This window comes from Schistocerca serialis, chromosome 7 (assembly GCF_023864345.2).
Source record: "Schistocerca serialis cubense isolate TAMUIC-IGC-003099 chromosome 7, iqSchSeri2.2, whole genome shotgun sequence".
Taxonomy (NCBI): domain Eukaryota; kingdom Metazoa; phylum Arthropoda; class Insecta; order Orthoptera; family Acrididae; genus Schistocerca; species Schistocerca serialis.
Window position 1 is genome coordinate 176497053 of NC_064644.1, and position 12941 is coordinate 176509993.

The 12941-nt window shown below is 36.9% G+C and overlaps 2 protein-coding genes across 2 annotated transcripts in view; both read left to right on the forward strand.

Moving 5' to 3' along the window:
* LOC126412945 (nose resistant to fluoxetine protein 6-like) overlaps positions 1 to 2782 on the forward strand; it is a 116993-nt gene extending 114211 nt beyond the window's left edge. The window contains exon 9 of the mRNA XM_050082837.1: positions 2733 to 2782. Within this exon, the coding sequence (XP_049938794.1) occupies positions 2733 to 2782 (50 nt within the window). The remainder of the gene's footprint in view (positions 1 to 2732) is intronic.
* Positions 2783 to 3207: 425 nt separating this feature from the next.
* LOC126412946 (nose resistant to fluoxetine protein 6-like) overlaps positions 3208 to 12941 on the forward strand; it is a 52477-nt gene continuing 42743 nt past the window's right edge. Inside the window, exon 1 of the mRNA XM_050082838.1 lies at positions 3208 to 3296. Coding sequence (XP_049938795.1) covers positions 3272 to 3296 — 25 coding nt within the window. The 5' untranslated portion in view covers positions 3208 to 3271. The remainder of the gene's footprint in view (positions 3297 to 12941) is intronic.

Genomic DNA, 12941 nt, shown 5'->3' on the forward strand with positions numbered 1-12941 from the left:
GTGTGAGTGTGTGCAACGAGATTGTGTACAGAATCTTGTGGTATGCAAACGCACCAGTTAGTAGCATTTGTGTGTCTTTTGTAGAAAAGTATGTTGTTGTGTAACATGTATCTGTCTTGTAAAGTGTCATTGTGTTGTTGTACTATGATTTGTTTTATTTTGTACAAGTGTGGATCTGAATCTTGTAGTGTTGCCATGTTCGTGCATAGGTCTATGTAGTATTGTGTAAACTGTTTAGTATTCTGTAATCGTGTCTGTTCTCAAAGTCTGTATTGTTATGGTGTAATCCTTGCGGTAGTCTTGAAAGTGTGTCAGCTATTATGTTGTCTTTTCCCCTGATGTGCTTGATTTCAAAAGAGTAATTCTGTAATGCAAGTGCCCATTGTGTAAGTCTAGGATGAATGAGTTTACATGACAAAAGGAAGGTAAGTGCTTGATGGTCAGTGTATATAATGGTGTGTCTTCCATACAGATAATAATTAAACTTTTTAAATGCCCATATAATAGATAATGTTTCCAATTCTGTGGTGGAGTAAGATCTTTCACATTCCGTTAAAGTCCGACTGGCAAAACCAATGATCTTCATATGTTCTGAAGTTTCTGTTTTAACAAGTTGGAATAAACAACATCCGAAACCAATGTTTGATGCATCACAAGCAATACAAAAGTTCAAATTGAAGTCTGGATGTTCCAGCATGTTAGAATTTACTAAGGCTTCTTTGATTTTAGTAAAGTCATTTTCACAGTCTTGGTTCCAAATCCATACCTGGTTCTTCTTTAATAAGTTTAGTAAGTATCTGCTATTGAGGAACTGTTTAGGTATGAATCGTCTGAAAAATGAGCATAGACCGAGAAATGATTTTAACTGTTTCTTTGTAGTGGGACTGGGGAAATGTCTGATAGCATCTAATTTTGAAGGGTCAGGTTTGATGCCTTGTGTGTTGATGATGTGTCCTAGGTAGTTGATCTCAGAACAAGCAAATCTAGATTTACAAATATTGGCAGTGATACCAGCTTGTGTGAATCTGCATAGTAAAGTGTTCAGGGTATCAGTGTGTTCCTTCCAGGTTTTTGAGGCAATCAGTATGTCATCTACATAGTGTGCAACAGTTTCTAGTAACTCATCACCGAGTACAGAGTTTAGTGCAGTAATGAATACTCCTGAGCTTACATTTAGGCCAAATGGTAATACACAAAATTGATAAGTTCTACCACCAAACATAAAGGCTGTATATTTTCTAGATTCTTTGCTTATTGGCACCTGCCAAAACGAATTTTTAAGGTCTATTGTAGAGAAATATTTTGCATCCAAGAATTTGTGAAGTTGTTCGTCAAGATTTTCTGGTTGTGTCCTCACAGGTAAGATAATTTGGTTTGTAGCTCTTGCATCTAATACTAACCTGATACTTCCATTGTGTCTTGTCACTACATGCAAAGGGCTACCATATGGAGATGTTGATGGTTCTATAATATTCCATGTAATCATTTTCTTTAGTTCTTCCCAAACTGCAGGTCGCAGAGCTAGAGGTACATTGTATGACTTGTGGTAATAGATTTGGTGAGGCTTGACTTCAATCATATACATATATGTGTTGATCCTACCTGGCTTACTAGTGAAAACATCCTTATTCTTAAGTAAAATATGTTTAAGCTGGGATCTCTCCTCTTCATTAATAGCATCACATTCTGATAACTTAGAATTAATTTGTGTAAGTACATCATTCACTACCTCACTGTGTGATACAGGTTGTTGTGTGGAATCTACGTCAGTCTCGTGTATAATCTGTATCTTGTAGCCAGAACAGTGCTTGTTATGGTCTACTAGTCGAGTGTCCAAGTTCAAAACTATGTCTCTGCCTTCATACTTAAAATAACAAATGCCTTTGGAGAAGTCTATAGTACAGTCCTTCTCGCAAAGAAAATCAGTACCCAATATATAATTGGCAGCAAGGCTTTGGACAACTAGGAAAGGCCATTGTACAATTCCATTTCCCATATTAACAGTCACAAATACCTGCTTATTAACTCTACTTGACTTATTACGTAATGCAGTTAATATTAAACAGTTTTGAACTGGGAACTCTGGTATCTTAGAAGTTTTCTTCATCATTGTATAAAAATTGTGAGAAATCACACTGACAGCAGCTCCTGTATCAATAATTATGTTAGTAGGTATACCTCCTACAATGCTTGAGGTGGAAGACGGTACAAATCTTTTCTTTACTTTGTGTGTTGTCATTTATCAGATCATCAGCTAAGTTTCCACTTTCATTATATCTTAAGAATAGTGTAGGCAATTCTTGTTGTGTAAATGTTAATTTTTCTTGTTTCACAGTTTCACTAGCAAGTGTGTATTCAAACATAGTTTCTAAATTGAAGTTGCCCCCCAAATGTTCCTCAGTCACGACCTGGGGCTCAGTAATGACTGGTTCTAGTTTACCTGGTTTGTTTGGTCATTGGCAAGTGTAGTTGTAGTTTCATTAGCTACCTCAATAATATTTACATTAGGATATTGTCTTTGCCAATCGCCTGTCTGTTTTCGGTTGGCTGAAGTCACTTGTTGGTTTGTGTTGCTTGTTTGTGCAAAATTCCCTTGTTGCATAGGAATATGATTTTGTGGTGGCGGTTGCGGTGTTTGCCACTGTCTCACATAATACTGGTTGTCGTTCTGGTTAAAGTGCGGTGTAGGTGTTCCATTTCTTGTGTAATTTGTGTTGTTGTTTCTTTGCCAGTGTTTCTGTTTGGCTTTGTGTCCGTTGTTGTTCCCATTATTCCTTCTTGAATTAAAATTGTCGTTTCTTCGTTTTTTGTACGGGTTATCTCCTTGTGTATAGTTACAGTTGTTGTTTGTATGCAGCTCTGAGTTTTGGTGATTGTTTTGCATGTTTACTGTGTGTTGTGAATTTTGCTGCGTGTTTGGTAATGTAGACATGTTGATTCCTACTGCGTGAGTTGTGTGTTGGTTCTTGTTCTTTATACAGTAAATCAACAGCATCTAACTTTTCCAAAAAATATTCAGGATCGTAGTCCGGTAAGTACAGTAATTTCTCTGTAATATTAAAAGGAAGTCTTGCTTTCAGTGATCGGATCACATCTTTTGGTTTCACTGGTTCATTAAGGAAGTGTGTCATGTTTAGGTACTTCTCGAAATATCTGCGCAGGTTGCCGTTTTTAGGATTGAAGTGTTCGGGTTCAGTGACTTGTTTGCGGATACGTTCCTGCACAGTGGGTGACCAAAACTTATTCAAGAAGACGCGTTCAAACTGCTCGTATGTTACACATCTGTCGTTTTCATGGTAAGCCCAGACAGCAGCGTCCCCTTGAATGTAATCCACAACGTACGCAATGCGTTTGTGGTCGCTCCACGAACGTGGGAATGCGTTCCTAAAAGCTTTTAAGAAGATGACAGGGTGTACAGTGTTTTTGCCTGGTATAACAGGTTGGAATTTACGGTGCTTGAATAGACTTTCTTCTTCTTTGTTACGTGTTCGTCTGTTTCTTTCCGTCTAATCATTGAATTCTTCCCTGTGTGTACATGGTTCTTCATCAGAATGATAATTGTATTGTATTTCGGGTGATGGGTATCTGTTGCTATGCGTGTCAGTGTATTGTGTATTTGAGTGTTGAAATTCGTGTGTGTACATGTGTTCATTCCCGAATCGAGATTTTCTTCTGTGTGTGTAAAAATGTGTATTGGGTGTACTATTCTGTTGTGCTTGGCATTGAGTTGTCTTTGTTTGCATATCGTCATCGATTACTTGTCTATTGTTGTTCGTGTATTCCACTACAGAATCGTGCACAATATGTGGCAATTTGTTTTGTATACATTCTTCAAAAATTTCGTCTTTGTGTGCCGTCCATTCTTTAAATTGTGAATTAATGCGAGACAAATGGGGTTCAGCCTCTATCTGTATTGTTGTGTGAATCTGTTTGTGAATGTCAGCTACGTTTGTTTCTATTGTATTCACCTTTAAATTAATTTCGTCACATGCGTGCGTGTTTGATTCTAATTTGCAATTAATAGTTTCACAGGTTTTTGTCAAGTCATGGATGTGATTGGCATTGTCGCTTTGTCGTTGTTTCAAATCAAGTTCTCACTTTTACTTTTAAAACACTTTATTTAAAATATACACATGTTGACTTTATTAAAATAGGCGCACGAAGACTGACTAATGCGCCTCAACACACACACATATATACACAAACATCTGTCACCACAATCGATATTTCTCGAACATACTCGATATCCGATATAAATGTATTACAATTCCAACACGCCTCCTTACATTTATATCGCGATGTTTAACATATTCCTAATTTTAATGAATTTTTCTTTACATAACGACTTTGTGAATATATCTGCAACATTTTCATTCGAATCTACTTTAACAATATCAATGAGTCCCTGTAAATAATACTCATGCACAAAATGGTAATGTACTTCTATATATTTTGAATTCTTTGTGAAATTACCAAACTTCGCTATATTTAATGCTCCTGAATTATCTTCATATATGACAATAGGTTTTTCAAATTTAACATTAAAAATGTCTAAAATATCATGTACAAGTTTCACCTCGCTAACAGCTTCAGACAATGCTACATATTCTGCAAAAGTTGAAGCCTTTGTGACACTCGCTTGTTTTCTTGACTTCCAGAATACAACATTACTAAATAATCTAATTACATAACCAGAAGTTGACTTTCTATCCACACTATCACCTGCCCAATCTGAATCCACAAAACAATCTAATATCTCAGCACCTTCATTCCTACAATAGTTTAATTTCAAATCTTTAGTTAAATATAAATATTTCAAAATTCTCAAAGCATATTTAAAATGAGTACTACTGTAACAACTTTGGAATCTGCTCAAGTAATTCACACTATAGCTAATATCTGGTCTAGTACCCGAACTTATGTACAAGAGTGCACCTATCAAGTTTCTATATCTAACGTCATTACAATCTTCATACGCTGGTTCTAACTTTAAATTTACTTCCATTGGAGTTTTGTACAAGATCGAATCTTCAATTTTATATTTCGCAGCTAACGAATCAATGTATTTTTCTTGACTCAAACTCATAACTCTTGTTTCATAATCATAATTAATATCGATGCCAAGATATCTTTTTACCTCACCTAAATCTTTCATATTAAATCGCTTTGACAATAAGTTCTTAATCTTAACAATTTTTTCTTTTCTCACACAGCAAATGAGCAAATCGTCGACAAAAATAATCAAATAAATCAAGACATCTCCATCTCTCAATACATAAAGACAATAATCATATTTACTCCTTTTAAAACCTAAACTTCTTAAAAACTCGTCAAGACAATTGTACCAAGCTCGTGAGCTTTCTCGCAAACCATACAATGCTTTATACAATTTACAGACTCTACCCGTACCATCATCATATCCTCTTGGCTGCTTTACATAAACTTCAGATAAAACTTTACAATTTAGAAACGCAGTCTCTACGTCCATTTGTTCTATAACCAAACCTTCTTGACAACAGTATGACAACAAAATCTTTAATGTTTGCATATTGGTTACTGGAGAATAAATATCCTCAACGATTTCTTTTTGTTGAAACCCCCTGACAACTAATCTTGCTTTGTAAACACCCTCTGATTTCTTTGTGAAAACCCACTTTACATCAATGGCTTCTTTATCAACTGGTTTATCTACTAATTCCCATGTTTTGTTTTTGTTCAAACAATCAATTTCCTTATTCATCGCTTTTTCCCAATAATTTGATTCGGCACTGTTAATCGCCTCCTCAAAGCTTTCCGGACTATTTGCACTGCAAAAGTTTACATAAATAAAATTGCTGTAAACATAATCATTTAATATTTTTGGTTTTCTTTCTCTAGATGATCTCCTCAACTCAAGTACTTTCTCTGATTCATGATTATCAGAAAGCTTTTCATTTTTCTCAATTTCCTTCTGTTTTTCTATTAGTTCAGTTTCATTTTCTATACTTTCGTGTTCAGAATCACTAGAATATTCACTTACTGAATCATAATCTTTAAACCCAATACATTTAACACCACTTTCAACAATGTCCACATGTCTAGCAACAACTATCTTATTATTTATTAGCACTCTGTAGCCTACTTCACAATAACCCATTAAAACCCCCAAATCGGCTTTCCTATCCCATTTCGACTTTCTCAGTTGCTCAGGTACTCTTACAAAAACTCTACTCCCATACAACTTCAAATGATTAACATTAGGTTTTTTTCCCAGTAATATCTCATAAGGAGTTTTCTTTTCAATGGTGTTAGCTAAAGTTCTGTTTTTGAGGTATGCTGCTGCACAAACCACTTCAGGCCAAAATCTCTTGTCTACTCGCGCTTCGGCTAGCAGACACCGTGACATGTCCATGATGGATCTGTTATACCTTTCAGCAGTACCATTAAGCTCATGCACATAAGGTGGACAAGCATTCAATACAATTCCTTTTTGTCTCACAAATTCATAGACATTTTCATTTAAATATTCCTTCCCATTGTCACATCTTATCTTTTTAACAGTTTTCCCAGTGAGATTCTCAACTTCATTAATATACTCTACAAAACATTTGTATACTTGATCTTTAGATTTTATGGTGTAAACACGAGCTGCCTTACTGTAATCATCAATGAAAGAGAGAAAATATCTTTCCCCATGCATTCCAGTAGTTGAGTGAGGCCCATTTAGATCTGTGTGAACAATTTCTAAGATTTCTTTTGCTTTGGTTCTATTATTTTTAAAAGGAACATTATGCATTTTGTTTTCGATACAGATTTTACATTTCATAAATTCTGATTCTAGTTCTGAAGGAACCCCATCTAACAATTGATGTTTACATAAAGTATTTAGATAATTGAAATTAACATGTCCCAAAATGCGGTGCCATTTTTCCTTTGCTGTCATATTATTGTCTTTACTCATAACATTAACATTAACTTCTCCTTTATTAATAGTACTACTCATTTTATACAACCGACCCTCTTTCCATGCAATCGCAATCAATCCATTAGCTTTATCAAAAATTTTTGCATTATTCCCTACCGATACAATTTTGTGATTATCTGTAATTTTAGCATAGCTGATCAAGTTTTTGTCTATGTCTTTTACAAAGAAAACATTTCGCATATTAATTGGAACCATTTGATCATAGACAGGAAAATTACTAATTACATTACCAACTTTAGTAGCTTGCAAAATTTTTCCATCAGCAATTTTTACATTTATAGGTTGTTTTAAAGTTATACTCTTAGAAAAATATTCCTCATTATTAATAACATGATCAGTACAGCCACTGTCTAATAACCAATTGATTTGAATTTGATTGTTATTACTTGACTCTACTGTTCTATTTTGACCTATCATAAAATTAACCTCTGTTATAAAACTACTCATACCATGATCACTCTGATGGTAACCTTGCTTGCTGTGATGCCGACCGCTGTTAAAACCATGCTGCTCTCCTCGACCACGTTGCCTGTTGCCATAACCTCCACGCTGCATGTTGCCGTAATATCCACGCTGTACATTGCTATAGCCTCCACGCTGCATATTTCCATTACCTCTGTCGCTGCTTTGAAAATGTACTCCACGATGCCATGTGCCTCTGTTACTTGTTCTTCCCTGGGTACAATCACGTTTGAAGTGACCTGCTTTGCTGCATCGATAACATACTTGCTCCTGATTTCTTGAATTCAATTTTCTTTCTGTGTGAAATGCATTTGATTTTACCTCTTCATTTCCAGTTTTTGCATTCAATAATTGAATCTTACTTTTAACGTATTCAACTGTCTGGTCCTCTTCCTTCAAGACGTCCACTAAGTCCCCAGTATAGCTCATTGACTCTGGTAACGTTCGCAGCATATAATTTAACTTCTCCTTTTCCGTTACTTTGGCGCCTGCAGATTTCAGCTCATTTACAGTTTTTTCAAATGCACTGAAAAATGTCCCCGTATCACTGTAATCACTTAACCTCAATTTGTCCAACTTGTTTCTGCATAATATTTGAAGGGCTGTAGACTCTTTCGAATATAATTCATCAAATTTCTTCATGATCTCGAAAGCACTTTCTCTGTCACTCACGAATTCTAGTTGCTTATTTGTGATTGCACCATAAATATAGTTGATAGCCTTCAAGTCCTCTTCATCCCACGTTTCGTTGTCTGAACTCACTTTTGCCCTCGTAGTCACTGTATAGCATTTCTTCATTTTTAGGTACATGATTATCCGCTGCTTCCAGTTCCCATAGTCTTCGCCATCAAATACAGGAATAGTTATATCAGCCATGTCGAACTTTCTGAATAACACGCGACGGCCACAATATAATATTTAACTTCTACTTTTCTTTTCAAGAACCACGCTCTGCTACCATGTTTCAAATCAAGTTCTCACTTTTACTTTTAAAACACTTTATTTAAAATATACACATGTTGACTTTATTAAAATAGGCGCACGAAGACTGACTAATGCGCCTCAACACACACACACATATATACACAAACATCTGTCACCACAATCGATATTTCTCGAACATACTCGATATCCGATATAAATGTATTACAATTCCAACAGTCGTAACTCTAAATTTTCGAATTTTTCCTTAAGATCGTCGACCTGTTTGGAAAGACGTGTATTAATTTCATCTACCTTTTGAGTCAGTGTGGCGAAGTCTGATTTTATGTCATTCCTGAAGGCTGCATTGTCTGTCATTAATTGTGAGAATTTTTCGTCATTATCTTGCTTAATATTGGATATGCCTTCCAAAATTGAATTCAGTATAGCGGCAAAATTTTGATTGCAAAATGAGCTTGCCCCCGCCGCGTCATTAGACGTGACGTGGTGCCTCAGGTTTGGTTCTGAATTGCTCCTCTCGGCGTTTATGTGTGTCTGTAGCGGATTATTTTGATGTGTTTGCGTGTCTGTAGTAATTTCTGTGTCTGAATGTGTCTGTGTACCCATGTTTGCATTACTTGATTGTTGTTCCATTGTGTACTGGTGTCGAGTTTTCACCATATCGTCAATAAATTGTGTGCAAGAAAAAAAATTGTTTAAACGCGTAGTGTGTTTAAAGGATTAAGAATGATTGAGAGATGACTTTAAAGATCGAAAGTAGCATACGTCTAATGGTGACTAGCCATGTTGCTTGAATCTTGCACAATGTCGGCCATATTGTGCAATGTAACTTGCGTATTGTTGGCTCGGAATGTAGTCGTCTGAATAATGAGATTTCGCGGAATTTGTAAAAAATTACTGAATGGTAAATGAATATTGAATTTAATGCCGAGAAAAATAATTTTGAATGAAAAATGTGCTTGGAATCAATTGTGGATGCGCGAGTGCTGCGTCTTACCGTACATATCGTCTTGATGCGAAGATTGCATTTCCAGTCCAAATTGTCTCCAGATTTTATTCGTTTTCTTCAATATTCTCGTCACATAGGTTGTTACCGGTCAGGATGTACATGAAAAAGAACAATTAGTTGTAGTACAGATACAATAATGAGTCCTGGCACATAGTCGCCAGTGTAACAAATAAAAAATATAATAATAATAAAATATATAATAATAATTTGTAATAATAATAATTGTTAGTTTGGATAAGTAATTGAGGGATTAAAATTTTACGCCGTGAATTTATCGAGCTTCGCACGTCCGAAGATGTACGGAACGTAGCCAGGGCTCATTATGCATTTTTTTTGTAGACAAAGTCTCATATCTGACCTCAGCTTCAATCATGAAAATGGAGTGACTAAAACTACTAAAACAAAGAAAAGCATACGATTAAATAAAACATATATTCATTTTAACATATACATTGCGATATAAATGACACGTAAAATTCTATCTAAATAATTGCAGATAATTCACAAATGAGGGATACTTATTAATTCTGCGCCTCTTTTCTGCAAATAAATTTCAAATGGCTTACTGTGGAGCCGCACAAAATAATATGTCCTTCTAAGACAACGAATGACATGAGAGAGATGATGCCTACTGGCTGTGACGAGAGAGCGGTGTTAATAGCTTTATTTTGCATTCTCTTGTCTTAAAAAATCGATACATATAATCTAAGTTAACTAAATTAAATATTGTCTGTGCTCGAGTGCAAATGGTTCCTTAAACACCCTGTATACGTTCCAGAATTCTGTTGCATATCGACGTTAATGATATGGGCCTGTAATTTAGTGAACTGGTCATAATGCTTTTCTTGAATATTGGCATGACCTGTGCAACTGTCCAATCTTTGGCTGCAAATGTTTCGTCGAGCGAGAGGTTGTATTGTTAAGTATGGAGCTGTTGCACTAGCACACTCTTGAAAGGAAACTAACTAGTAAGCAATCTGGGTTGGAAGGTATTATCTTGCATTCATCCCAGTTTAAAAAGAGCTGTCATTCATTACACCAAGTACTTTCTTTATTTCATTAGGATCGTCCAACGACGATACCTTCCTCACTCTCTGATCAAAATTATCCGAACACCTATTACTAGACATTAATAAGAGGCGTGTCCACCATTCGCCATTATGATGGCTTGAATTCTACTGTGGGCATTTTTAATGAGGCGACTGAATGTCTGTGGGACAGAGAAGGTATTGACATTAGACACTGGGGTCTGGAGCCTATTCGACGATTTGACCCATCGCAAAGGTGTTCCATTGGGCAAAGCTCGGTAATTTGGGAAGGCCAGTCCATTTCAAGAACGTTACTGTCCGCACCGCTGCCCCACACGTGTCGCTTTATGAGAGGATGCATTGTCATGTTGTTATATCGCCTCCAAACTGTTCTTATACTATACTCTTTACACAGCTCTGCAAAATGTGTTCGTATCCTTCCGCATTTTGCGTTCTCTTAAGCATAATAGGAATAAAAATGGTGCACTTCACCTTACAACAAGTATTTTGCGGAGCTTAGTGCTAACCTTCACAAATACTGCAGTTAATATTATTTCTTCAGCCTTGAGAGCCAAACTGTCTGAATTGCCACGAATTTTGATTGATTTTAACCGTAGTCTCTACCCTAAAGGGAAAACAGAGCAACAGAATTTTAATATGTGACCTCCAGAACGACCGATCAGAGGTAACACTTTGCAAAACATATCAAATAATTTTCTCTTACAGGGTTCACGATGTTAATTACAGGACATGTAGAAACGTGATGGCGAGCGCTTTGAGGCGAGATTTAACGAACTGTGTAGCTGCATTATTGACAATTATTTCACAAATGGAGAGCACTCCTGAGACTATATTTACTAGGGACACACATAAAAACACCAATCCTATGGCTCCACAAGATCAAACAATACTAACGCTCCGATCATTTATCATCAAAGGGAAGAGTAGATCGAGGGAGCGCAACACGGACGCGCAATTACTCTCATACAAAAATTCGAAAGCAAATTCGCCACTTTGCATTACTAACTGAGCCATCGAAGCCAGTTCGTGACTCATAGCAAAAAGAATCATAATAACCAATTGGGTGAACGTTGCAAGAAGTGCTTCGTGAGCGTTCAGATACCGAATTCGGTTCCGTCCGAATACGTAAGTATCATGACTCGCGAAAATTCCGCACTACACCTGATGGTGGAGTTGCATCGTTATAGAGAGACCTAACTTGAAAATGAAACTAACTCTCATCCAGAATCAGTACTTACTTGATCACAGAGTAAATTCTGTCTAAAACTTCAACTGCCTCGCCTCTGTATACAGAGAATGACAAAAGTTGGGGACGTGTTGACCAATCCTCCAACTGCTTCTCTTAGAAAGTGCAAGCGTTTCTTCCAATCAGATGACAGGAGAACAGATTTCCGCTTCTCTCGGTCTAAAATGTTCCATTCAGTTCAACGGCTGAAATTTTGAAGAACCGCATCCCAGTGCTCGGGTTCGAAAATAGCCAACCGCGAAGCTCCATCTCTGCAAAAGCGCAGCTCCGTCTGGCGACATAATGTCGCGCCGACCTGTCGCCACCGGAGCTGGCGTCGAAAATAGTGTTCAGCTGCGTTCCCAGGCTGCTACCACATAGCTAAACCAAGACCTTCCACCTGAATTTGCATAGTTGTATGCATCTGTTATGACCCCCCATTCACTCAAAATGAAGGAGCGTCCATGCTTAGGACAGATGGTTATAGGTTCATGTTGCGCTGACGGTCGGTTGTCTTTAAAGGCGTCCTCTCACGGGATGTGAGGACTCGCGTGGACGAGGAGCTGGTGACGGCACAGCGGGGAATTCCACGTTCCCCTACACTGCGGAGCCTGAAATGAAGAAGCTGGCATGTACGATATTTGCCCCGTGGAGAGGAACGTGACCAATAACAGTTGACATCGTTTTACCTCACAAGCAGAACTTACGCGCCGCCATATTGTACTGAGTTGAACTACATATTTGGCGGGTTTTCTTTATCATAGAGTACGTGGTATGAATATAAGATGTTTCAAAGTATCAGCAAACTGAGAATCTGTCGAAAACGCATTTTAGCTACAACTGGTCGTAATAAAGTGACAAGAAACTATATATCGGTAGATAAAGGCTTCCTGTATTTCATGTTTTTATTGTTACAACATGTGTGCTACGAAAGTTTACCGTTTGCTGCTACGGCACAATGATGATCTATCAAAAGCGCATCGTATCGATACAATTTGTAGTAGTAAAGAATCAAATAATGACTTTTGTAGATACAGTCTTTAAACAGTGTATACCATAAAAGTAGCCGTGTCTGCCATGGTGAAGCCGTAACTAAGCTGATAGCGTCGTGAGCTGCGTGCACTCCTTCCAAATATTTATTTTCAGCTTCGTTTTCTAAAAGATTCTGGGTCTTTCTTAATGGTTTAATAGAAACACGTGGGGCGTTCAATAAGTAATGCAACACTTTGTTTCTCAAAGCAGGTCGGTTTTTTTTTTTTTTCAGGATTCTACCACACACATTTTTCCTCA